Source organism: Indicator indicator, chromosome 7 (assembly GCF_027791375.1).
Source record: "Indicator indicator isolate 239-I01 chromosome 7, UM_Iind_1.1, whole genome shotgun sequence".
Lineage (NCBI taxonomy): Eukaryota > Metazoa > Chordata > Aves > Piciformes > Indicatoridae > Indicator > Indicator indicator.
In genome coordinates, this window is record NC_072016.1 from 756,675 (window position 1) to 780,000 (window position 23,326).

The following is a 23,326-nucleotide window of genomic DNA, read 5'->3' on the forward strand; positions in this document are numbered from 1 at the left end:
CAGGAGGGGATAGATACATTTTCCCAGCATTTTATTTATGATATAGCATTGAGGCTTCTGCACAAACTGCCAGATGTTTCCTTTGAAAAGTTTTTCTACAGCTATTTCTCACAATGTTTCCCTCCAAAATCTCATTAGCAGAAATTCCTGTACCAGAGTAGACAGGAGCAGAGCACTTATCTCACTCCTCAGGCACAATCACCTTCCAGTCATCTTCTGCTTGCAGGCCACTACATAAAGCCTTCATGTGAAGAACCAAAATCATCTCAACAAATAAAAAATAATAATTTTATATATATATATATATATATATATATAAGAAAAAAAGCCAAAGTCATGTTCTCAAAACATGAAATTTACAAGGCCAGGAGATATTTTTATTACCTTCTTCCAGCCTGCCTAACCTGCAAATGCTGCAGAGGGTGGTTTGGATTGTCAGCAGCAAGCAAATAGTAAGAAATAGGCTTGGTGCTGTGACAGTTCTGGGAGCAGGGAGGCATCTCCCCCTCAGAAATACCCCACATTTGGTCCTGGGGAAAATGTACCTGCAGCTTCTCAGCAGCTTTGCAGTAGCAGACAAGCATCCAACAGTGCAGCTACACAGCTGGCACTGCAGCAGCTGCAGCCATCCACAGCCCAGCAGAAAACGCTTGTGTGGGACAAGGAAATTGAGCCTGCAGTAAGAGGCATCAGAAACTGAGGGCCTGGAATGTGGTAAATAAAATGTAAATTTATATGTTCTCTTCTGTCTGCTGCACAGGCTGCAGGAGTGTGATTCTTTTCTTTCAGGCTTTCCAAAGCAGATCACAAATTCCCTATTTAATAATTCTTAGCAGTCTTTGATTTCCAGATCCTGAATTACACATTTTTTTCTCTGCCTGAATAATGCTACATAGAAGCACGGTGACACATTTTATTAGTACTTTTAAAAGCACAACATGTGACACTGCTTGCACTTTCTGCTGTCACTCTGTTACACCTGTCCCTCACTAAAGCAGTAAATAAAGCCACTCTCTGTATTCTTTCGGCATCTCCTCATGCCTCTTAGCAGTGCTGTGTACCAACACAGCAGCGTAAACTGCATCAGCATGGAAGAAACATTTACACTGAAGAAGAGGCACCTAAGGATCTGAACTCTCCTTTAACATTTTGCTCTCATTTACCTTCACACAGAAGCACTGCTCCTTTGATTGACCAAAAAATTACATCAGAGGAATAAAAAGGATTAATTCAAATAACTCCCCACAGTGAGTCTAGAGCAGAGGCAAAAAACTAAACCAATTAAGTGAGTGAGGAACCAAGGAATCTGCTCAAGTCCTGCTTTGCTCTCTGACAAGGAAATTCACTTCCTTATTCTATGCCTCTGTTGACATCTGTGGAATGAGAGTATTTCTTCCCCCTCAATCTTTGGCTGCATTATCTATTTAAGGAGCAAATTCTAAAGCCAGAATCATTTCTTACAACGCATCTGCACAGGGCTGAGAGTAAGGCAATTGTCTTTGTTGCATTGCTGTCACTGCAGAGCAGCAGTGGTTTGCAGCAAACAAAAGCAGGGAAGAGCAATCCTTGCTTAGCTTAATCAAATTATAAGGAACTCTCTGGCAGAAGTGAATAAATTACTGCACTTGATGCTACCTTGTACTGTTTTTACCAAAATACAGTGGGCTTCTGTAAGTGGGGAACTGATTACAATACACAACTTCATGCCACATTGGTACAAGAGATGTTTAGTGCCAGCTGACAGCGAAGGCAGCTGCAAGTTTAAACTGCAATTATTTGGAGAGTGGTGTAAGGAAAATATTTATACAGCAAATAAGACTCAGATACTGTGCTTTATTAACCTTAGACAAATTCAGAACTGCGTACAAAATGGATACATACACTGAATTTTAGAAGTATGATGGCCTTGTTTCAGGGGACAGTTGTGCAGAGCTCTCTCCCCAGTGGAGCTCCCCAGCTCTGGTGTGCCAGGTCACACCAACAGGGTAGGCTGAGCTGAAACGAGTCTGTCTGTTAACAGTGGTGTGGGCCACAAAGAGAAAAAAAAAGTCTAAGAATTTACAAGTTTTAAATAAATAGGGATCCCTGCCTTTGTCACAAAGAATACTGGCTTGCTGTAACAGGAGCAATGCCAGGGGAGTGAATGATCAGAGGCAAAATCTAGCAGTGTAACAACCACAGGTGCAATCAGCACTGGCTGATAAACTTGGAACCAGCTAAACCCACACCACTCCTGGCAGATGTTCACCTACCTTGGGCTTGAGAAATTCCACAGATGGAGATCCTGCAGCTTCTCCAGGCAACTTACTCCTGGGCTTAACCATCCTTACACTTGGAAAGTTTTTCCTAATGTCCAACGCTAATTTCCACTGCAATTTAAGATCATTATGCCTCCTCCCAGTCCCAGTGGAGTGAAGAACAGTTTATTCCCTTCCACTTTGCAGGTAATCACAGGAGACACTGAAGACCTATTATATCCCCTCTGTTGCCATCATGCTTTAGCACATGCACATCTTTTCATGCTATAGGATAATGCATGATATAGTCAAAAAGCACCACACATACAGCCCTAGGAATTAAGACAGTTCAGAGGCAGTGCATTTAGCAGATTAGTTATAAGAGTATCTGGGCGAGTCCCATATTTGACTTTTCATGTCTCAATCCTACACATCTAAATGTATTACCAAGTATCACTTCAATACTATTGTGAACAAAGAAGCCTGACACATTTCAGAGCAAATGCCACCTGGCTGGAGGACTACAAGTTAGATCAGTTGCATATTGAGTAAAAAATTACTAGCGTTGTGGTTATGATTATACTAAACAACATAAAAGCAGCTAATGGTGTAATCAGCAGAACAGATGTCTGCTAGTCAAAAGAAATGGGTTCTCCTCCAGACCACTAATACCAATCACTGATGGTGGATATGTCATTTAGGCCAACATTTGCAAGAATACCCAAGAGCAGAAACACCCAGCTCTCACTCAACAGACACCCCAGCTGCATGACTGCTAAGCTTAAGGACTACATTACTCCAGCTACCAAAAATCCTTCATTTTCAAGGCAGTAAAAACTACTGGGCACAAAAGTGTGAGGCAGTGAGGGAAGGTGGAACTAGCAATACCTACACAGCTTTGTAAGGGCCATTCTCAACAGCATCACTTCAGGCTTTGTACTCGGAGCTCAGAATTCAGCTTTGTGAGCTGAGAGCAGGGGCTGCTTTTGCTTGGGAAAACATCTATCTAAGAGGACACTTTTATTTTTAATATATACTTATTATAATTGCAGCAGCAGCACAAACCACCACAGCAGAGATGCAGCAATGCTCCAGACCTGTATGCAGTAACTATACTCTGATTATCTTGCAGTACTGGCCAGCAGAAAAAACGTCCACTTAGCAGCATGCTTTTGTAACATTCAGGGCAGATGCCACTTGGCTTCTCATACCACAGCCTTACAAGGCTCTTGTGAGAGACAACCTGGGATATTTTTTCCTGCAAGCAGTCAGTGGTGATTGATGACTCTATTAGAATGATGGCTATGACTCTATGTGTTCTGTATGGCCCTCAACACCCTCCAGAAAGCACTGACTTAAGGAGCTTGCTTAGATCTCAATTCCTCTGCTCACCAGGCAGTACATCCTCTTTGTTCAGCTGCTTCTTAGAGAGGTCAGAAACAGCTCCTTCCACCATTTCACTGCCTTAGGAACCTCTGCCTTCAGCTGTGTTTCTAGAAGAGAGCTAATAAAAGGGAAATTAATTCTGTAAAAGAAATACCGATATGCCAACTGCACGGATTTGTGGCCAACATATGGGCAAGCTGCAGCCCTGAGCAGCTAACACTTCTCTTCCCTGCTGTCACACCTGGCTGTCTCCATTTCCTACAGAGGGTTTCAGGCATTTAGGTAACACTGACACATCACAAGGAATTTCCTGCCAGCTTTAAACCAAACTAGAACATCAAACCCCCTTCCTGCTGCATATCTTGGGCTACCTTTGCACATCTCAGTACATCATTTCCCCCCCACCCCGATCCTTACCAAGGAAAAGCCGCAGGAGTGGCATCGTTTCCACTTTGTGCCTACTTGGTTAACCAAACTATTTGCAGTTTCCCCAATTCCTTCTTTGTTCCCCTCCATGTTTTCTTATTTCACTTTGCATCCTCCAGTTCTACCCCTGTTGAGTCTCCACTCCATCCTCTATTTCACAGGTTCCTTTCTCCACATCCCCACCTTTTCACTGGTCCCAGCCTATTTCTGCCTTCCCACATCACTTATTTGGACCCACTGTCACTTCAGCTCCCTATTCTCCAGAAGCAAGGTCACTGTTATGCTTTCAGGTAGCAACAATTTCTCTGTGGACTCAGCCCTGTATTTTGCAGTATTATACTCCCTCAGTAGAATAACAGATACTGTGCATGTCTGCTCTGCAGACTATATGGATTTAAATCAGCACATACACTGTGTCATGGGATCCTGCCACACTTGGCAGGATTCTTAACACAAACTCTGCTGTTCCAGCCTACAGCTATCCCCCAGACTAAGGATTTTATTTACTACTTCTTTGTCAACCTTGCAGAAACCTTTACTTCCCATGGTTAGGCCCCAGATCCTATTTATTGACTCATTCCTCAAACAAAAGATACCAAAACCAACTCAAAATATCAAGGCGCCACCACTTCCTAAGTGACATCAACAATTTAACCCTTGCCCCAAATCAGTCACATACCCTCAATGTCAAAAGTGTCAATTAAAATTAGAGGGGATGGTGTACATCTACCAGAAGAGAGGCTGGATGCCACTGGAGTGAGGACATCGTTCACGTTTAACTCAGGAAGATCTTTATTCTTCTCAAACCTAGCAAAACCAGTTTATATTATCAAAGAATCCACATCTAGCTCATGGCAAACTATAAAATGCCCCAGGTAGAACTCATTTGCTGTGTCTGTCTGGTAACAGCCCTACAGTTTGTCAACTTTCCACACACAGTGCCCAGCTTCCCCTCCACCACCACCATCTTTGGAACGATCAGTTACTCCTCCTGTTGTCACCAAGTTTGGTGTTTAAGAGGTAGTAAAGTACTCTTGCTAGCTACACAGGCACTGATAACTCTAACAAGAAGTTGGAAGTGTGAATTCAATCAGCACTCCAAAATAGCCACACTTGAATCATCTTTGGTAGGCTTCACAGTTTGGTTCTTTCTTTTACTCCTCCCCACAAAGTAAGTACTTCAGTAATGAGTACTCCTCAAATGCCTGATAGAAGCTACTGTGGCAGTTTAGGCTGGGTGCCCCCTGCCACTGCTACATGAGATACACCTCTGGTGTCCTGAGTGCCCGCCCAATAGGGGTAGACACAGGAAACGGCGTATTTCTACCCATAAATCCTGTGCCCTATAAAGCCATCGGCAGAATCATCCTCTTCCTCACCTCTCTGCTCCCATGGGAGATGTCCTCTCTTATCGGGTAATGCCAGGGGAGTATCTCAGGCCTCTTAGGCCTGTCTAGGCCTAATGCCAGGAGGAGAATGGAGGAGGGGGGGGGCAGTCTCAGACCTGGCCAGCCTGAGACTTGCCTAGCAGCAGCAGGTGGGGCGGGGGGGGGGGGGGAAGGAAGAACCCTGAGGGATTGGGTAGACCCTCAGGTGGGAGGAGGGAAGGATTGGGAAACCTCTGGGTACTATGTAGGGGACTCTGTATGTTTTGGGATGTTCTTTGCCACTATGCTGTGTGTTTTTTTTTTTTTTTCTGTAGTTTCACCAATTGCTTTTCCATTTAAACTTTTCCATCACTCTCCAATCCGTTTGCGTGTGTCATTCTTTTGTCCCTTTTGGGGCAAGAGATGTTCTGGCTGGCCTCAAACCAGCACAGCTACCTTCTGTCAGTCTGTTCTGCAAGCACAGCTGGATAGGACAGCTCTCACTGGTGGCATCAAGCAGCCAGTCAGGAATGTGCAACACTGGATCTATTCTGGTCAGCAGATTTGTAGGTTTAGTCCCTTGCTCAGATCTGCATTCCTGCTTATAGACAACACACAGTGTCTAACTTGCTTTTCCAAAACTACTCTAAGAAATGTTTCATTTGTCCAAGTCCAAGCATCTTCTCACACCTACCCACATGCCAAAACCCTCAAGAGGCTGATACAACATTTAGTTAGAGATTAGACTTCTCACCAACTGGCACTAAGGTAGACAACACACTCAGAGAAACAATGTCTTCATGGAGTTATGTGGCCTAAATGACCTGAGAGAACTCCACTTTTCTACCTGCCATGAACTCTGGGTTACCAGGTCACAGCTACTGACTTGGAACAAATCACTCAGCTGTAGGCTAGAACTCTACATCTGTTCCCCTGTACCCTTCATTCTTCTCAGGCATCTATAATTTTAGGTTTTTATGCAGTATATGAAAGAAAGTACCATGCATTCAGGTTCTTCCCTCCAGAAAGAGTTCATGGTTCTTCAGTAGCAAGCAGGTCACTGAGATAAGTAAGCCTACCAAACAACTTTAGACTTGTGAAAGCACTGCCTGGAGAGCCAACAGCCCTAGGCAACATGGAAATTGCCACTTCATTTCATTGGAAAAGGCAAAAAGTTCAGAAGTTTTCCATCAGGAAGATCTAGAACTCAAGAATTCTTGCAACTTAAAGGTTTGGTCTTCATGTTCATTTCACAAACAGTAAAGCTGGCTACACAAAGTGTTTTTAACAAAAACTATGAAAATTTATTGAGCAATTAAGAGACTGCTGGAAGGTTTCATCATTAGATACTAACAAAATGTGCTAAGCTTGTATGAAGTTATAGTTTAGTTCAGTAGGCAAATTAACCTAACAGCTACAGACAGCAGATAAAGAAAACAGTTCTGCTAACATTATAAACAGGCAAGCACTGACAGATTACAACAAACAAGTATTTCTTAGTTAGCAAGCAGCATCAGTACAAAGATTGTTCTTCTCACTTCTGTTGTTTTCATTTAGACTTGTCAGGAGCAGGCAGACAGCTCTTGTAGAGAAGTATCACCAGAAGTCTAAGTAGACCTGAAATAAATAGACAGTATTTCAGCAAACAATATTTGGAGTAATCATAAGCAGGTAAAACATCCAACATTCATCCATAAAAGCAGAAATATACAAAGACAGCTTTCACTTGTTCCAAGATAAAATATTTAATCATTTAATGATCAAAAAGCTGATCCTACCAAGGTTTTTTTTTTCCTCATATGGCACCACCTTGATGCATTTAAAAATGCAGTGGGCAGAAATGCTTAAGTGATCCAAATAAATAAGCAAAAAGATCCTAAAACACAACTGTTAGTCTTCTAAGGAAGTTATTTTTAGAATGAGCCAGAGATGACTCACCCTGCTGTAACATTAAAACCCACACATCACTCTGAGTGCCCCAAGGTTGGCACAAGCAACTTGTAAATGTCAGAAGAGCATATAAACCTTGTTAATGTTTTCAGAAATTCATTTAAAGATAGAAACAGGTCCAAAAAGATGCCTGTCTAAATGCATTGCAATTACGTTACAATTATTTTCCAAATACACAGATATGCTCTGTCTTTTCTCAGCTCATTACTGACTCAAACAATTTGCCCTTCTGGGATCAATTGTTTGCTAATAAATAATTGTTTGCAGTCACAAAATGATATTAAGGAGTATTCTTATTAGTTTTCCTTCTACAGCCTAATAAGATTCAAAACTAGCTGATTCCCAAGAGTCTAACCTTAACCTTGCTGTGTTTAACAGCCCAGGAAATGATGAACCATCTGTTTCAGACAATAATGGAGGGCCAAGAGGAAATATTGTTTAATTGTAGATTAACCTCCTCATAAGGCAGAAAGAAGCATCTACACAATTAGCAATCATAACTAGCAATGAACAAAAATAACTGAAAGCAGCTCTTACTATAACAGGACCATAAGCAGCAAGTAGTCCTTTATCACTTTTTTTGTGTTTTTAAGCAACCCTCCATGTACGTAGCAAGCATAGCCTGATTTTTAAAAATAAATTTGAATTCCAAAATTTGGATTTGTATTTACTGGAGGAAGCCCAGAAATAAACACTGAAATAGTTCTGCTTTAGTTTTTCCATGAGTATCAAAACTGATTCAAAACCCAGGATCTCCAAGTCAGAGATGGTCTGTTGTATTTATTCTTCTGTAACTTCCACCTCACATCTTCACAACAATAAAATGGCTGCTCTGAAAGCAACAGACAAGTCACTTAAGGGGTGGGGGGAAAGATCTTGAGATTTTAAACTCAAGAGCTTTGATCATTGCTGTGTCTATTTACACAGCCTCTTAGGTACGAAATAATGAAGATAACCAGGTAAAGTGTGAGGTGGTTTGAGAACTAAGGAGGAAAAAAGCAATGCCAAAGCAGAGGAATTTGGAAATAAAAACAGCTGCTCCTGTGCTGGCATAATGAAGAGCAGTGCAATTCTGCACTGTGACAGCAATTTTTCTATGGAACACTCACGCCAAAGTGAGCTTAACAGAAATCTTTTACCTCCATCAATCAGTGTGCCCCGCTCTGACAGCAGCAATGACGGAAGAGTGTGTTATCAGAGGGCTGCAGCAAGCTCCAATACATGGGAGCTGAGAAAGCTTTTCCTTGGTTCTCCCCAGCCTTCCCAGAACAGTGTCTAGATTCCCTCCTGTCTGTGACAGCTGGGTGCACGCCCCACATGTACAGATTATTTCCAAGTTTTAAATACCCAGATGTAGGAACATTCACTCAAATAAATTATTATCGAATCCTTCACTTAATTCTTGAAGCAACAAGCTAGCAAGAACTCCACAGCTCCCAATAATAGCACCTATTCAAAAAGGATAGGAGTTTGACATTCTTCTCCTACTAAACAACTAGGCACAATTTTATCCATCAGCCGTCTATCAACCTACGGATATTGAAAGCTTGGGGGAACAAGATAAAATCAAAACCAAGCCTACTGTCAAGCTGCACTATCTGCTGCCATCAATAATGCTATTCAAGAATTTAGGAAAATTAATAAATCTTGGGATGAATGCTCAGAAAGTCTCCAATACAGGTGAAGCATACTCACTTGGGTTTTGTTTCTGCATCTGTCACTTGGCGAATATAGATACCATCTTCAGGATGCTCAATGTCATCCATCTCATACATATATGAAGAAGCTATGGCCAGGGTAGTGCCATCATTGCTGAAGGCAAGGGACGCTATGCTTGTGGGATACCGATGAAACTGGCACAGCCGCTTCTTGTTGAAGGGATCCCAGATGTTTACAAACCCATCAGAACCTCCTGCAAATCAATTTTTAACAACCGCTTGTAAATTACACTTGGGGAAAGGGGAAAGACTGAAAAGATACAGCAAAGGGGGGGAAAAAAAGCGAAGAGAAAAACTCCCTGGAATTCCTTTGTTAGGAAAGACATGGAATTCCTTTGTCAGTAAAAACAGTTACACACAGCTGCATAAATCAGTCAGGAGCACAACAAACATTTCCCAGAATCCCTGTTGAAGCAATTACCTCCCAGTATATCAAACAATTTAGTAAGAAACATTACTGAAATGCTTAAAGAGTGAGGGCATACGAATGAAAGGCTGACCCGTTTGAAACCGGAACTAAAGGAACTGATGCGTTACAAAACAACCCAGTCTCTACCTGTAGCAAAGGTGTTGTGGACGTTGTGGAAAGAAATGGCATTGACTGGATAAATCTGCTCAATGTTGTTCTCCTTCAAGCGGTGACATTTGAAAGCATATTTCTTCTTTTGGATTTCTGGACTTGGATCCAAGTATTCCACTGCAACACGACCTTCAATTGAACTTAAAACGTAACCCTACCAGAAATAAAAAAAGTGGAAATAAGCATTTTAGAAGTTTACAACTGGAGAATAGATTGCAGTACAATTTATTTTACACCCTTCTCAATTCAAATAGATTAAATGTAAAGAGTCTTAAATTGTGCACAGCCAGGAATTGTTACCACACATCCACAGCATCAATAGAAACTGCTTCAAAGAAAAAAGCAATGCAGAAAACAACTTTGATATCCTCATTGCACCAGGGTTTTAAGCTCAGAGTAAGACTTTTAAGTACCTCTGTGCAGGTTCCAACACAACATTATTTTTTACCTTTCCCCAAATCAACTTAAGAATCCCTTGCATTTGCCCACCTATCCCCTGAGGACTGAATATCTGAAATATTAGAGCTGCTCAGGGGACTATTTATTTTCAGAATTGCATTATGGGAAAATTAGTTCAGAGCTTTACACCAGCAACTAAACACTCAAGGTGAAGTAGTATTTTCAGAGAAACTTGATTATAAGTGCTGTCCACTTATCCAGTTAATTACAGTCCTGACTGAGAGCAACCTGAGATGCTTTTATTATAACTTCTGAGTTAAGCTCATAATAGATCTTTTCAGAACTGGGACTGTAATGCTACCTAAGCTCTAGCAAAGCTCGTTAAAATTCATCATACAGTACAACCTGGAAGAGCAGCTTGTTTTACTATAACTAAAAACTGAAAATGGACAAAGTGTTCATGTCAGTTCAAGAACAAGCAAGGAGGTCTGGCAATTCCTGTACTATCACTATGGACAGGGGAAAATTCCCTTCCAAATTACTTTGTCAGAAGCAGCTAATCTCTTTGCTTCAGCTCAGCAAGAGAAACACCACCGATACAGCATGTTAAGCTACATGGAATAGCTGCATGATCATCTAAATTGTACAATTCCCCCTAGATAACGGGCCATGGATTCTTGAATGCACCACACAGAGTCAGTTGGGGGGGAAAAAAAAAAAAACAAAAAAAAAACAGGAAAGAAAAATATATAAATGACATTCACATACTTTTAATCCTGCCCCTGCTCACAGCCTACTGAAGAAGCCAGGGCTACAATGTAAAAAGGCCGCTCAGCAACCACCAGTTCTTTCTCTCTTCCACTGCAACTTCGTGTAGGGTTTGGCTATTTTTTTTTTTTTTTTTACTGTTTTACAATTACACATCAGTACTGTGATGTGTTCAACAGTTTATTTTTAAAAAGGAGACAAAACTGAGATATAATATAATATGATGGTAAATCAGTGGCAAACATTCCTAGGCTGCACTGGAACAAGAAGCCTAGGAAGAAACCTTTTTACCCCCTCACAGAGTTTAATTACAGAACTTGGAAGACCAGAAAATTTTTAGATTAAATATGGAGAAAAATCTGACAAATACCCCCTGATTTTTGTTAAAGAATATTCAGCAGAAATGCAATTACTGAGATGGTTCCCTAACCTGTTTGTTGGGGAAGGCTCTGATGCAGCGGGTCTGGTACTTCAGGCTGGATTCTCTTCGTTGCTGAACGTAACCCATGTTCCGCAGATCCCACACCAGCACTCTCCGACCTGCTGTCCCCACAATCAGCCTATCTCCAGACACAGAAAGCGTGTAGACCTTTAAAACAAAATAAATTGCAGTATTTAATACTTATTGCCTGGATATCCATGGTTCTTTGTACAAAACCAACCACCAGCAACACACAACAAAACAAGTGACCCCTACAATCAAGTCCATAGCTATAGAATTCCCTTTGGCTTGAAATTCCAGCTCAAATTTAGGGTAAAGAGCAGCAGTGTGCAGCTAGCTAGTGATAAGACATTCATGTAGCATTTCAAAAGCTCACCCTTAATTCTGTATCCAAGCACACAGCTGAAAAGAAACCACAACAAACACACACACCACAAAAACCATCAAGCCTGACGCAGCTCCACACTACACAGAAGTAACCTGGTCAAGTAAAATTTATTCATGCACATGTGCAATTCTAAATTTCAGGCACTTTTGTTGAGTTAGTCCCCAGATCTCAGTGATACCTAGATCACCTTCTACACACGAGATCTCTTCCTTTTGCTGGTATTACCCCTGTTCTAAATGCTATACCTGTGCCCAAGTATCTATGTATTGTTTCAAAGGGAAATCAGTACCATCCAAGCTTTCCTCAAATTATTTCAAGCAGTACATTTATTGGATGTTTCAAGGCAAGAGGAAAACAGACACAAAGAGATGTGGGAAAAAAAAGTGTGGATATTGGAATGCATCTTTGCCTGGTATGCACACCTTGCATTCCCCATTATCAACCCATGACCCTGCAGATTAAGCCTACAACATCACACCATGCATTTTCTCCTTGGATTCCCTCTCTCTGCTAATTGTGTGGTTTTCTTCTGAAACAGAATACTTGCAAATTGAGCTTCAAGTTAATAAAGGGAAATTAGCTGTCAAAAAAAAAAAAATCACTTAACAAAACTGTAGTTTGTATATAACTAAGGGAATTGAAGAAAGCAACATGCTTCACATCATTAAATAAAATACCATGGTTTGGAATTTCGACTCTACTCCAAAAATCCTTCTTTACCGTATTTCTCATTAAAATACTCGGCATATAAATTGTCCTGTTTCCAGAACAGATGCAGCTGGAATGCAGCTGATCTAGAAAGATGTTAAAAGGGGAAAAAAAAAAAAAAAAGGTTCAGTCAAAACCTGTGCTATCAAAGGAATTACAAGTTGTTGATGCACAAGCAAGACAAAACCCAGCTACCTATAGCTGTCCTGTCACCAAGCTGCTAACAGGAGCAAACCACAAGAATGAGCTTTTCAAAAGTGATCTAATACAGCTAAATACATAGGAAACGGATATTGTATATACCTCAGACCAAGAATCACAAGTGTAAGAGATCTGGCATCCTGCCAGAAGGATTCAGTTTACTTTTGCCATGTGCTTGTACTATTTCACTCAAGTACCTTGAGTTTCACTTTCTGGTTCTCTTATAAAGCTCAGACTGCACTGAAATATCAGAGAACTTTTCATTTGCTATAAACATTTCTGGTGAATTTTAATTCAGAAATTTGTTTCAAAATAAGCAGACAGTTCTGTATATGTGTATATATATTTATTCATTTAACTAATCCATCACCCAACGTGAATTCTAGCTCTACAATGTGATTATATAGAACACCCTTCTTAAAGTGGAGGCCTTAAGATGGGAAACATCTTAAATGCTCACATAGCAGTTGCCTAAAATTTCTGATGACCCTACCTGCTTAAGTATAAAAAGGGCAAAGAAAATTTTGAGCCAAGAGTAGTCACACATTTTAACAAGAGGTTTGTAAATCTCCCTTTGTTATTAGTGTAAGAATTGATCCAAAATGATTAATAAACACTACACAACACCTGTTTGTACACATGTATGGAAACAAAGGCATAAAGAACAATAAATACCCTAAATCATCTTTACAAACTGATGTCACACCTGTATTCTTTCCGCAGCACAGAACCATAAATCAGATGAAGCCATTGTCATGTAGTTCAGTAGGTGTACACATTTATCAAAGGCAATATTAAAAAAAGTGACATAATGAACCTGGCTGAACCAATAAGCAGCTTGACTCACTGTGGCTGTCCATTATATGATATTCTGTCAGCAATTTATCACAGCTTTTTACATGGTACATACTACAATAAATCAAAGCTAGGAATAATGCAATTACTTTATGCTGAACAAAGATCTTGCCAGAAGTAAAGTCAGCTATGTTGTAGCAAAAGTAATAGCTATTTAGATGCAATAGGAAAGGTAATGAGGGATCACAATTACGACTTGACAATATGATATGACAGAGCATAATGAAATTTAAGGTACAGGCAGAAAAAAAAAAAAAAAACACTCTTATGTAAAATTATCCAGAACCCAGTCTGCAGTTAGGAGTCTAAGAAAAGAAAATAGCAATTACTATTCTAGTTCTTTCAACAACACCGCTGCAACCAGGATAGAGATCACAACACTACATAGAACAGCTGCAGGCATCACATTTTACCTTTTCTCTTGGTCTCTTGTTAGCACAGAGGATTTTAGTGTTAGGAGACTGACTGAATTTACTAGGCATTAGCACAAAGACTGGTGTTACAATACAAGTTATTCTTTTAATACAAGTGGAAAAAGATCCCACAACATTATTTCAGGCAACATAAATGGCTCCATGCACATCTCTAAATGATCAGACCTATGACTACTAGGGTGTGAGATCTGAAAGTCTTAAAGTTTAAGGATATCAGTAGTGCATACTATCACTAAACCAAGGATTAATAACCACTGCATCAATTTCACATGTCGGTTTTGCTAGGTGTTCCTTCCTCAAGTCTGTTCTAAATGATAAGAATTTGCTCCAGCACAAGTGCTAAGAGTTGAGTTATGCTCTCCTATTGATGAAAGCTTGAAGCCTTCACCTAAAATCACAATATGCTCTGGTATTTTCACAACTTAAAAACCATTAAACTTTCCAAATGCAGCTTTAACAAATATAATCACAAAACATTCCAAATTCAGTTCAGTTTAAGACAGTGTGATCATGTTTAACCAGCCACTGGCTGCGTGATTTACCATATCACCTGGAACACAGCACCAGGTACATACCTTTTCAGGCTGAGAGAAGGTTCCTGCATTGCAGGGAGTCCTGGGATCCCACAGTTTAACTGTTTGATCCCAACTTCCAGTCACCATGACGTTCACTTCTGGACAGTACTCAACACATCTGATAGGAGCATCATGAGCACCCACAAGGTTTTCTGCAAGAAAATACAATATAGGGTAGCTTCACTGGCTCTGCAATCAGAATCTGTTGACTCAAGAACAGAAAAAGGACACTACCTGCAGTATGAACATGCTCTTATCTGACACTCCTGGGGTATGTCCCTTTAAGGACAGTTGTGTCTTCAGAAGTGTAACTTTTGTCAAGATAAGAATTGTTGAATTTAAACTTAGGTTTTCTGAGATTATGGGAAGAGTTTTAGACAGCCACAGAGAGATCTTCAGAGGTACAAAGAAGTGTTTCACTATCAAGCAGCATCAGCACCTCTGATGCAGACACTGATACAGAAAGTGACTTAAGCTTGTATATATTAACATGATGACTGAAGGAATTAAATGTTAATAAAGACATTGATACAAACTGTAACAGAACGTCATCTATAACAGAATGTTGACCTTTACCATAATATCCCTGCACACACAACTTTGTCAGGCCCTGGCTATTGGTAAACACACATGTCTCAGGCTGAAATTTGTTTTTCTTTTTGACACAAACAAAAAAGGTTAGACAAAGTAGCTACATGGTTTGCCCCAGTGAGGTCCTGTTAACTTTTGAGCTATATTTTGTTAGGAAAAAAATGTAGTATAAAGGAAAAGCTTTATATATATTCTGCCATACATGTGAAAGATTGTTCTAAACAGCTCTAAACCACAACCATTTGAAAAGCACACGCTCAGTTCTAGCTCAGTTTATCTAATTCCCCCTAATTTAGACACAGCAGCCCAGGGCAGAGCAGGATTACCATCAGAAATCCAATGCAAGGCATCCTACAAGCACCTACCAAATGCTTCCATGCTTTGAGGTGGTATTTATTAGACAAAGCATACATGTTGCGAACCTCAAATAGTCAGTGTGACAAGTATACAGCTACTTTGTTTCCTTCCATCATCACCTTAAAATAATTAAATAGAAGAAATACACATCTATGAATATTCACTATGGGAAAAGCTTAACTTCTGGCAGGAGGGATTCAACCCTTCTGTCAAAGGTGTTACAGCACAATCTTCAATTATACCATAAGGAATACAGCATTGTTCAGTGTCCAGGTGATCCGCAATGGCTGATAGTAAAGGAGACTGCTGAGCACTAACATGACAACTTACACCAACAGAAAATACTACTGAAAGGAAATATCCTCCATCTCAACAGCTTGAAACGTGTCCCACTCATCCAAAAGTAAAAACCTGAAGCCTAGACCAGTTGAGATCACTCACACACAGAATTCAATCTGCTTACCTTGGTCCGTGTTTAAATCGTGCATTTTCAATTGCTGATCTAATCCTCCACTCCAGGCATGGGTAGGATCCTATAAGGCAAAACATTTCACCTTAGGACACATGTTAGGTTACCCTGACTGCTACACATTTAACCTGCTAGGCTCATAACACAGGACTTGCTTTCAAGAGTTTTGGGGAGATGGGAGGTAAGACGTAAGGGTTGAGAGCCAGTCCAGATTTAAATAGGCAGACGCTAGAAGCTTTACAAATTGTTTAAGTAAAGTACTTTAAGGTATGGCACTTTTTTTATTTAAAGTAAAATTTAAAAGAAATAAAAGTAGTTAGAGGCTATATCAAACCATTTCTATTTCTGCAACAGAAAAACACATAAATCTTATTTTAAAATGATCACCTAACTGAACTGTTCCTTCTAAAACTAGTTTAGAAACCAGAAAGCATTTAAGAAGCTGCCTGCTGATCCACAGGATGGTATCAGATACATGACAAAATGTTCAGTGAAAAGAGCACAAGCAGAATTAGAAACTTAGAATGATCCTTAGAATATTCAGTAACATATCAAAATCCAGTCACTGGAGGACATGCCAGAACATAATTTTTAAAAAAAGGAAAAAAAAGGCCAACTGAAAGCTTCTATTTAAAAAAAAAAACAAGGCAAGACAAAAAATGTGGCACCAATAAACTCAAGCCATTCGTATCTCAAACCCAGCGCATTCAAAATACAGAAACAGAGTACCTGGTAAATGGCTCACTTGGAACAATGCCATGTTTCCAAAACAACCCAGGATGAGAAGGTTAAAAGAAAATAATAATTGGCCATGGGTATCTATTGTGAATAATGATTTCTGGCTATGTACCACCAGTACAGCTCTTTGTAAGAAATGCATACACACAATTTCCCATTCCGTTGCAGAAACAGCACAAACCAGCTCAAATTATCTTTGCCTACCACTTCTACTAGAATTACTTGTGTGCTTGCACTCTTCACAGCAATACCTGTATTTAGCACTGGAACTACACTCATTAAAAGAAGAATAATTGGGAGAAGCTTTTTGGTTTTAATCAAGACTTCAGATAGGATTTCACTATCCCTTTAATGTCAGGGACTGACAATTTCTACTGTGTCTTGAGCACTACACACCTATGAAATAATAAATTTTAAAATTCACTTCACACACTTACATAAAAAGCACAGTCAAGAACAGCTCCTGAATGTTGATATTTAAGCCTCATGGTGTTGGCAGGAACATCATAGAGTCGGACAGTTGTGTCCCAGGATGAAACAAGCAGAAACTGGGATGTATTTGGACTGAACTTTACTGAGGAAATGCCATCGTCTGGGGTTTGATTTAGCTTGAACTCGTTTGACCCTGTCATCTGAAGTAACAGAAACACAGTTTTACTATTAACAAAAACATAACCCTGGCAAGTGAATTAGATAATCCATCTCAGAGGCAACTCAAAAGAGCACTTGAAAAGTTTATCAGCTTCTGCACAGAAAAAGTTCAGAACACTCTCAAATTCCTGACACTAGAAAATTCAAGATCAGGATTACTGTCCAAGACTGCAACAAATTCCTCCCCCTACAGACAGCTTTTAAATTTAAATATCAAATATAACATGGAATAAACAGTAGAAAAAGTTTATTACTATAATCATCTCTAAGCTTATATATTGCTACTTACAAATGTATTTTCCCACTCTACTGTATGTAGCTCTGTTTTTAAAAATAAATATTTACAAGTTACTGTGAGCATCAAAAAGTGACTTTAAAAAAAAAACAAAAAAAAACAAACCACCAGCAGCCAGAAAGGAATCTGATGTGAAAATTCCAACAGAAAAGGCTGAGCTGTTCCTGACTTGTTATGACTGTCATATACTTCCAAAAATTGCAATTGGATCATCTTCTAGACAGTTTCAGGCTCTCTGCAACTTTCCAATCCTTAGGCCTCCATAAGTACTATAAAATACTTCCCCAGTGAAACAGCTTTAAGACTTTTTTTTTTCTTAGAGCCTAAAGCAAGTCAAATAAGGAAAATTATGCTTAGTGGGGTACTGAAATGTAGAGCTAACATGTAAATGCAATGTGACAGGGAAGAAAAAAAAACAAATGACTGATCAATGACTCTGAAGGTACCTACAGAACTCACTTCATAGTACCAGTTGCACATGGAAAACTTCAAAGGACAGCAGGGGCTGTGAACAACAAATTTCATCTGGGAAAACAAACTGAAACACTCTGAAAGAACTGTTCACTGTATGTACACTAACAAAACCATCAAAACTTTTAAAGCTTGAGGAAGCCTTAACAGCACATTTCCCTTATGCTCAAAGGAACAGAGGAGTAAATTAGCTCAGATTTTCTACCACACTGTTACTCCTCAATTTGTTATGTACAACTGCAGTGGTAATGTCAGACCTCTGAAAATAAATCAGTAGAGAACGAGCAGAGGACCCAGCACAGGGTTCATATCTTGCACAATTATTCTAGTTCAGCACTTGTCAGAACTAAACAATCATCAAGTTGCATAACAATGTGAGCACAACACATTCTTAGGCTGGAAAAATTCCCTAAGTGGCAGCTTTGGCATGTGTCCTGAAAGACATCCTTCAAAAACAAAACCAAACCAACTCACTACATGGGCATCAAGTGCTATTTCTGCTGTTTAAACATGAAGTAAGAAAAAAAAAAAGAATACAACAAACTTCTAAGAATGGGAAATGAAAATTTCTTTCCTGTCCTCTTTCTCAGCTCTCCTTAGGGAACACTTGGGCGGAAGACAGACATGCTAGAGAATTTGCCACACTTGTTTCAACACTATAAAGAATTTGGCAACATCTTCATCACAGTTTAAATTGTAAACTATACCTCAGTGAGAATTTCAGATGAACGTACAAAGGCACAAAATCTAAAGGAATTCAAAACAAGTACAAAAATTAGATTGGATGTGCTAATTGCCTGGTCTGCTTGTGGCAGAAAACTCAAGCAACAAACATGAGAATTTGATGTCCCTGGTACAACAGTCACAAGCCAGCCCAGAAGCAATTAATAAGCAACACTCCAGGAAATAAAGTTACTTACATTAGAAACCTGGAAGGATCTCCCAAAGGTATTTTTAATCCCGAGGAATGTATAAAATATCAGAATTTAAACATACCCTACCTTTTCACATGTTACCAACAATTAAAAAGAGGAAAGAAGGGGAAAAAAAAAAAAAACACACCAACCCACACAGAGAGCTCTGCCCATTTTCACCAATCCAGCTGGTTCACAGCCATGACTACCGAACAACAGTAACTGCCAAGCTCGCCTCAAACAACAAAGTCCTGGCAAAATATTTAAGCACCACAAGAAACCACTCATCAAGATGCCACTATAGGGAAGATGGACGCTCACTTAAATACAGGGTGCACTTCTGTAGTTCTATCATTCACAAAGCTCATTTTTGCTGAACGGATAAGAAATCAGTGCTTTTATAGCTCCACTTAACGTAGCACATTCTACGTTCAGCTGGCCGGTAAGTGTTACCGGGACAATACAGGCCGCTTTGTGGAAAGCTCTGGGCCGACCAGCCTGAGCTGTCATTAAGGAGACATAAACAGTACCGTTTTCATATTTGCAACGCCAAGGAAAAGCTTTCTTCCTGCAGCAGTAGAGGATTATGGAAGCGTTGAGGCGTCAGTCTCGCAGTCTGCTCCCGGAGAAACACGTCAGGATGCGGGGAATGCTGCTGGCTGCGGCGGGAAAGGAAAAAAGTGAGAGAGGGCCCCCGCGACCAGCAGAAAGGCTCCGGCACCCACGATCCCACAGGGAAACTATAGGGAAGGCAGGGAGATCTGAGAGAGCGGCAGGAGAGTGAAGGCAGCCGCCAGTCCGGGCGGGACGAGGCCATTCCCAGGCCGCGGCGCCCACTCCGCCGCAGTGCAGCGCCGCAGCGCCAACCCGGCCGTACCACACAGGCCCCCGCACTCCCTCTCACCCCGAATAGGAAGACCCAGGCCCGGGTCCCGTTTGCAGCCCGGGCGGCGGCGGTAAACCGGAACCTCACCTCGCAGTTACACCCGAACCCCAGGCCTGCCGCCAACCGTCGCCCATGCGCAGACGCACTCCGCTCCATCCCACCCACAGCCGCGTCGTGCCGCCTCGCTATTGGCCGGTTCAAAAGGGCGGAACAGCGCGTCCTGGCGTATCCCAAGCGATGGCCGCTTCTGGTGTGCCGCCGCGGGGCATTCTGGGATATGTAGTCCGCCGGTCACGGAGAGGCGCTATGGGGAGGGAGGCTCTCAGTCCCGATCGCTCCCGTTATCTTCATCGGCTGCTAACGGGGGGTTATTGGAGGGGGGGGGGATGGAGAGGGGGGAGGGTTTGGTGCGCGAGGCTAGTGCTGCGGCCCAACTGGAAAGCGACAGGGATGTCTCCGAGAGGAGCTGCTGTGGTCTCACTCCCGCTCCGGGGCCACGGTTGGGGTGAGAGCCGTCCGGTTCCCTCCACGGGAGGTGGCAGGCCCAAACCCAGGAGGGTCCCAGACAGGCCATAGAGCCAGGCCCGTGCCGCGGAGGTAGGACAGCTACTGCCGGGCTTTAATAACGTTAACGGACAAACAGGAAATATGAATTATTCCCCGAAATATAAAAATTAAAAAAATCTCAAAGGCAGAGAGAAGGCACTTTGGCACCTGGGTGCCGATGCTCACCTCGGTGTCTCACCGGCAGCACGGCTGACCTCACCCCGGCCTGCAGTTACCGCGGGGCAAGGGCAGCACTGGGCTGCCAACGGTATCTAGGGCTTAAAATCCCGGCTACGACTCTGCAGAAGAGCTCCTTCGTTCCCATTGAAAATAATCTTATTTATCCCTTTGGATCTTCTGTCTCTCCGTTTTTTTCGTGAAGGCACCCTTGTTATTCCCGCTGCAGACATCCCCGCGCTCAGTACCGGCGATACCAGTGACCGCCGTTTAAAAAACGCTTGCTGCGGGATTTACTCTTTTTGTATGTGAACGACTGACTCGCTCCTCCGTGGGCGAGGCAGCCGTGGGTACCCCGGAGCGGGGAGAGGAGCCTCCAAGAACCGGGAGCTGCAACCCGGAGCCGCCAAGCACCGGGGCCAGTCACCGGGAGCTGTCACCACGGCTTCGGCAAAATACTCCTCAAACCAGAAAAACGGGGCCCGTTTCCAAAACTGCTTTTGGAAAGTGTGAAAAAAGACCTTTCAGCTTCCAGCCACGAGCCGGGAACCGAGCGCACCCTGGTCCGGTGGGACTATGGGCAGGGGTACGGGCAGGCCTGCCTGGGAGTCCCTGCAGGAAACGAGACAACGAGCAGGAGGCACAAAACCAAAATAAAGCCTCGGCGCAACATCCCAGTTTAGCTCTCCAATGCACCGGTACCAGCCGCCGCGGGCTCCCCACCGTACCCGGCCCGGCTGCGGGGCACCCCTCCTGCCCAGAGGGTACCCCTTCGAGCGGGGAACACGTGATCGAGACGGCAAATTTACAAAGGAGGCTTAAAACGTTTTATTCTTTCTTTCTTTCTTTCTTTAAAAATATTTACAGATCTGAAATAACACCTTTTTTTTCTTTCTTTTTTTTCTTTTTTTCAAGTGGCGGGATAGAGGGAGGGAAGGGGGGGATGCCCCCCGTGCCCCGAGCTCTCCGTTTGCCTGTCCCTCCCATAATTTTCATTCCTCTGTCCTCGCCGCAGAGACGGGCCGAGAGTCCGCTCGGAGACTACCCGGCGACCCCGCTCCCCGTACCGCCCCCGGTACCTGCCCCGACGGGACGGCCGAGGGGAAGAGGAGCGCGGCGCGGGGTCGCTCAATAGTCGATCTTGTTGTAGAGATTGTAGAGCGGTAAGGCCGAGAGGTTGCTGCCAGGGTAGTAGAGAGGGGCTGGGAAGGCGATTGAACGGGGCATCGGTACTCGGAGGAGGGAATTGTCTCTGAACACCAGCGGCATCCCCACCAGAGTCTGTGCCGAGGCGTGGGCCATGTTGGCCGCCTCCAGCTCGGCCGAGAGCTGCCGTTTCCACTTGTTCCTGCGGTTCTGGAACCAGGTCTTCACCTGGGTCTCGGTGAGCTGCAGGCTGGAGGCCAGGCAGGCCCGCTCCGAACTGCTCAGATAGCGCTTCATGTCGAAGGTGGACTCCAGCTGATAGACCTGACTGCGGCTGAACACCGTGCGCGTCTTCTTCTTGGCGGCTCCGGCCTGCCGATCCCCGCCGTCGCGTTGTCGGTCCCCGCAGGAGGGCGAGGAGGGTCCCAGCGTCTTCTCCTTGTCTTCCTTAGAGTCCTGCTGCTGGGGGGGCGAGAGGAAGGATCCCCGCTCCCCGCTGCCTGCTGCTCCGCTCCCCTTGGAGCTGCCTGTAACAGAGCGACAGCGCGAGGGTCGTACGGCGGCCGGGGCTGGCACCCCTCGAGGGCCGAGCTCGCACCCCCAACGCCGCGTCGGCTGAGAGAAGCACAGAGGAAAAACCCAGGGCAGGTACCCGCCTCCTCCGCTGCCCGTGGAATCCCTAACCGGGGGAAGCCATCCCCTCCTGGGTTATCCCTGTCCTCCATCACGTGGAGGGATGGAAGGAAGGATGGAGGGATGGATGGAGGGAGGGATGTACAGGTGGCTGTGCATGCCTCACTGAAGGCACCTGAACACCAGGCTAGGGCTGCTTTCCTATCCCTCATGAGCCGGCAGATTTTACTTTATAGGATGGCATGTCACAGACCGTTTAGTCAGAATTAATGCTAAAAAAATAAACATCTTTCTTCCTCTTGCCCGGTAATAAATAAACACGCGGAATGTAAGAAAATTAGCGTTATCCATCGTATCGTGCCCCTTCGGGGGAAGCAGCCCCAGGAGGGGTTGGGAGGACAACAAAGAGCCACTCTGTTTTTGACGGAATTCCTTCCTCTACCCCTTCAGCCACGGACGGCGCAAATTCGCTCTGCCCCGCAAACCGGGAGGGTGGCTTTTCCCGGCGGGCCCCGTCCGCGCCTGTCCCCTCATGGTACTCACCGATACAGGTGAAGCTGAGGGGCTGGTGCTTGTGGCACGCCTCGGCGGGGCCCTGCGCCTCGGGGCAAAAGCAGCCGCGGCGTTTCCAGCTCTCGTCCGGCTCCCCGTCCTCCGAGGAGAGGGAAAGAGTTCGACTGCGGGGTGGCCATGCGGCCGCCCGGCCACCAGCTTCCCGGGGTGGCTCAGAGCTGCCGCTGCCCAGGATGGACTGGATGGTGAAACTGGAGATGGGAGCAGCCGCCGGACAGCATTTGCTGGGGTCTTCTTTGCTGCTCATCCTGGGTTCATAAGAAAGCAGAGGAGGGAAGCTCACGCTTTAGAGGCGCTCGGGGGGTCAGGGTGCGAGGGAGGAGGGCGGACTGGGGGAGCCGGCAACTGGCCGGGGGGATTGTTTTGGTGGTGGTGGGGTGCTTTTGGCGTGCCGCTGCCGACTCTCCCCACGCCTGCCCAGGCGGACTGCATGTTCCTTCCCCTG

General features: G+C 43.4%; 2 protein-coding genes across 4 annotated transcripts; both read right to left on the reverse strand.

Moving 5' to 3' along the window:
* Nucleotides 1-6,736: 6,736 nt before the first annotated feature.
* On the reverse strand, nucleotides 6,737-19,930 carry BUB3 (BUB3 mitotic checkpoint protein). 3 transcript variants are annotated; one of them, XM_054382266.1, is made up of 9 exons: nucleotides 19,894-19,930; nucleotides 19,451-19,579; nucleotides 17,027-17,221; nucleotides 15,846-15,915; nucleotides 14,435-14,586; nucleotides 11,262-11,420; nucleotides 9,641-9,818; nucleotides 9,062-9,278; nucleotides 6,737-7,033 (listed from the first exon to the last, which is right to left on the reverse strand). In XM_054382266.1, the coding sequence occupies exons 2-9, from the start codon at nucleotides 19,457-19,459 to the stop codon at nucleotides 7,024-7,026; spliced, it is 990 nt and encodes a 329-aa protein (XP_054238241.1). In that variant the 5' UTR covers nucleotides 19,460-19,579; nucleotides 19,894-19,930; the 3' UTR covers nucleotides 6,737-7,023. The 3 variants fall into 3 exon arrangements, with proteins under 3 accessions (XP_054238241.1, XP_054238242.1, XP_054238243.1); XM_054382267.1 differs by lacking the exon at nucleotides 19,894-19,930 and adding an exon at nucleotides 19,825-19,844; XM_054382268.1 differs by lacking the exon at nucleotides 6,737-7,033 and having other exon boundaries at nucleotides 9,058-9,278.
* A 1,727-nt stretch (nucleotides 19,931-21,657) lies between these two features.
* HMX2 (H6 family homeobox 2) lies at nucleotides 21,658-23,128 on the reverse strand. The gene is made up of 2 exons (XM_054382543.1): nucleotides 22,852-23,128; nucleotides 21,658-22,202 (listed from the first exon to the last, which is right to left on the reverse strand). The coding sequence occupies exons 1-2, from the start codon at nucleotides 23,126-23,128 to the stop codon at nucleotides 21,658-21,660; spliced, it is 822 nt and encodes a 273-aa protein (XP_054238518.1).
* Nucleotides 23,129-23,326: the final 198 nt, after the last annotated feature.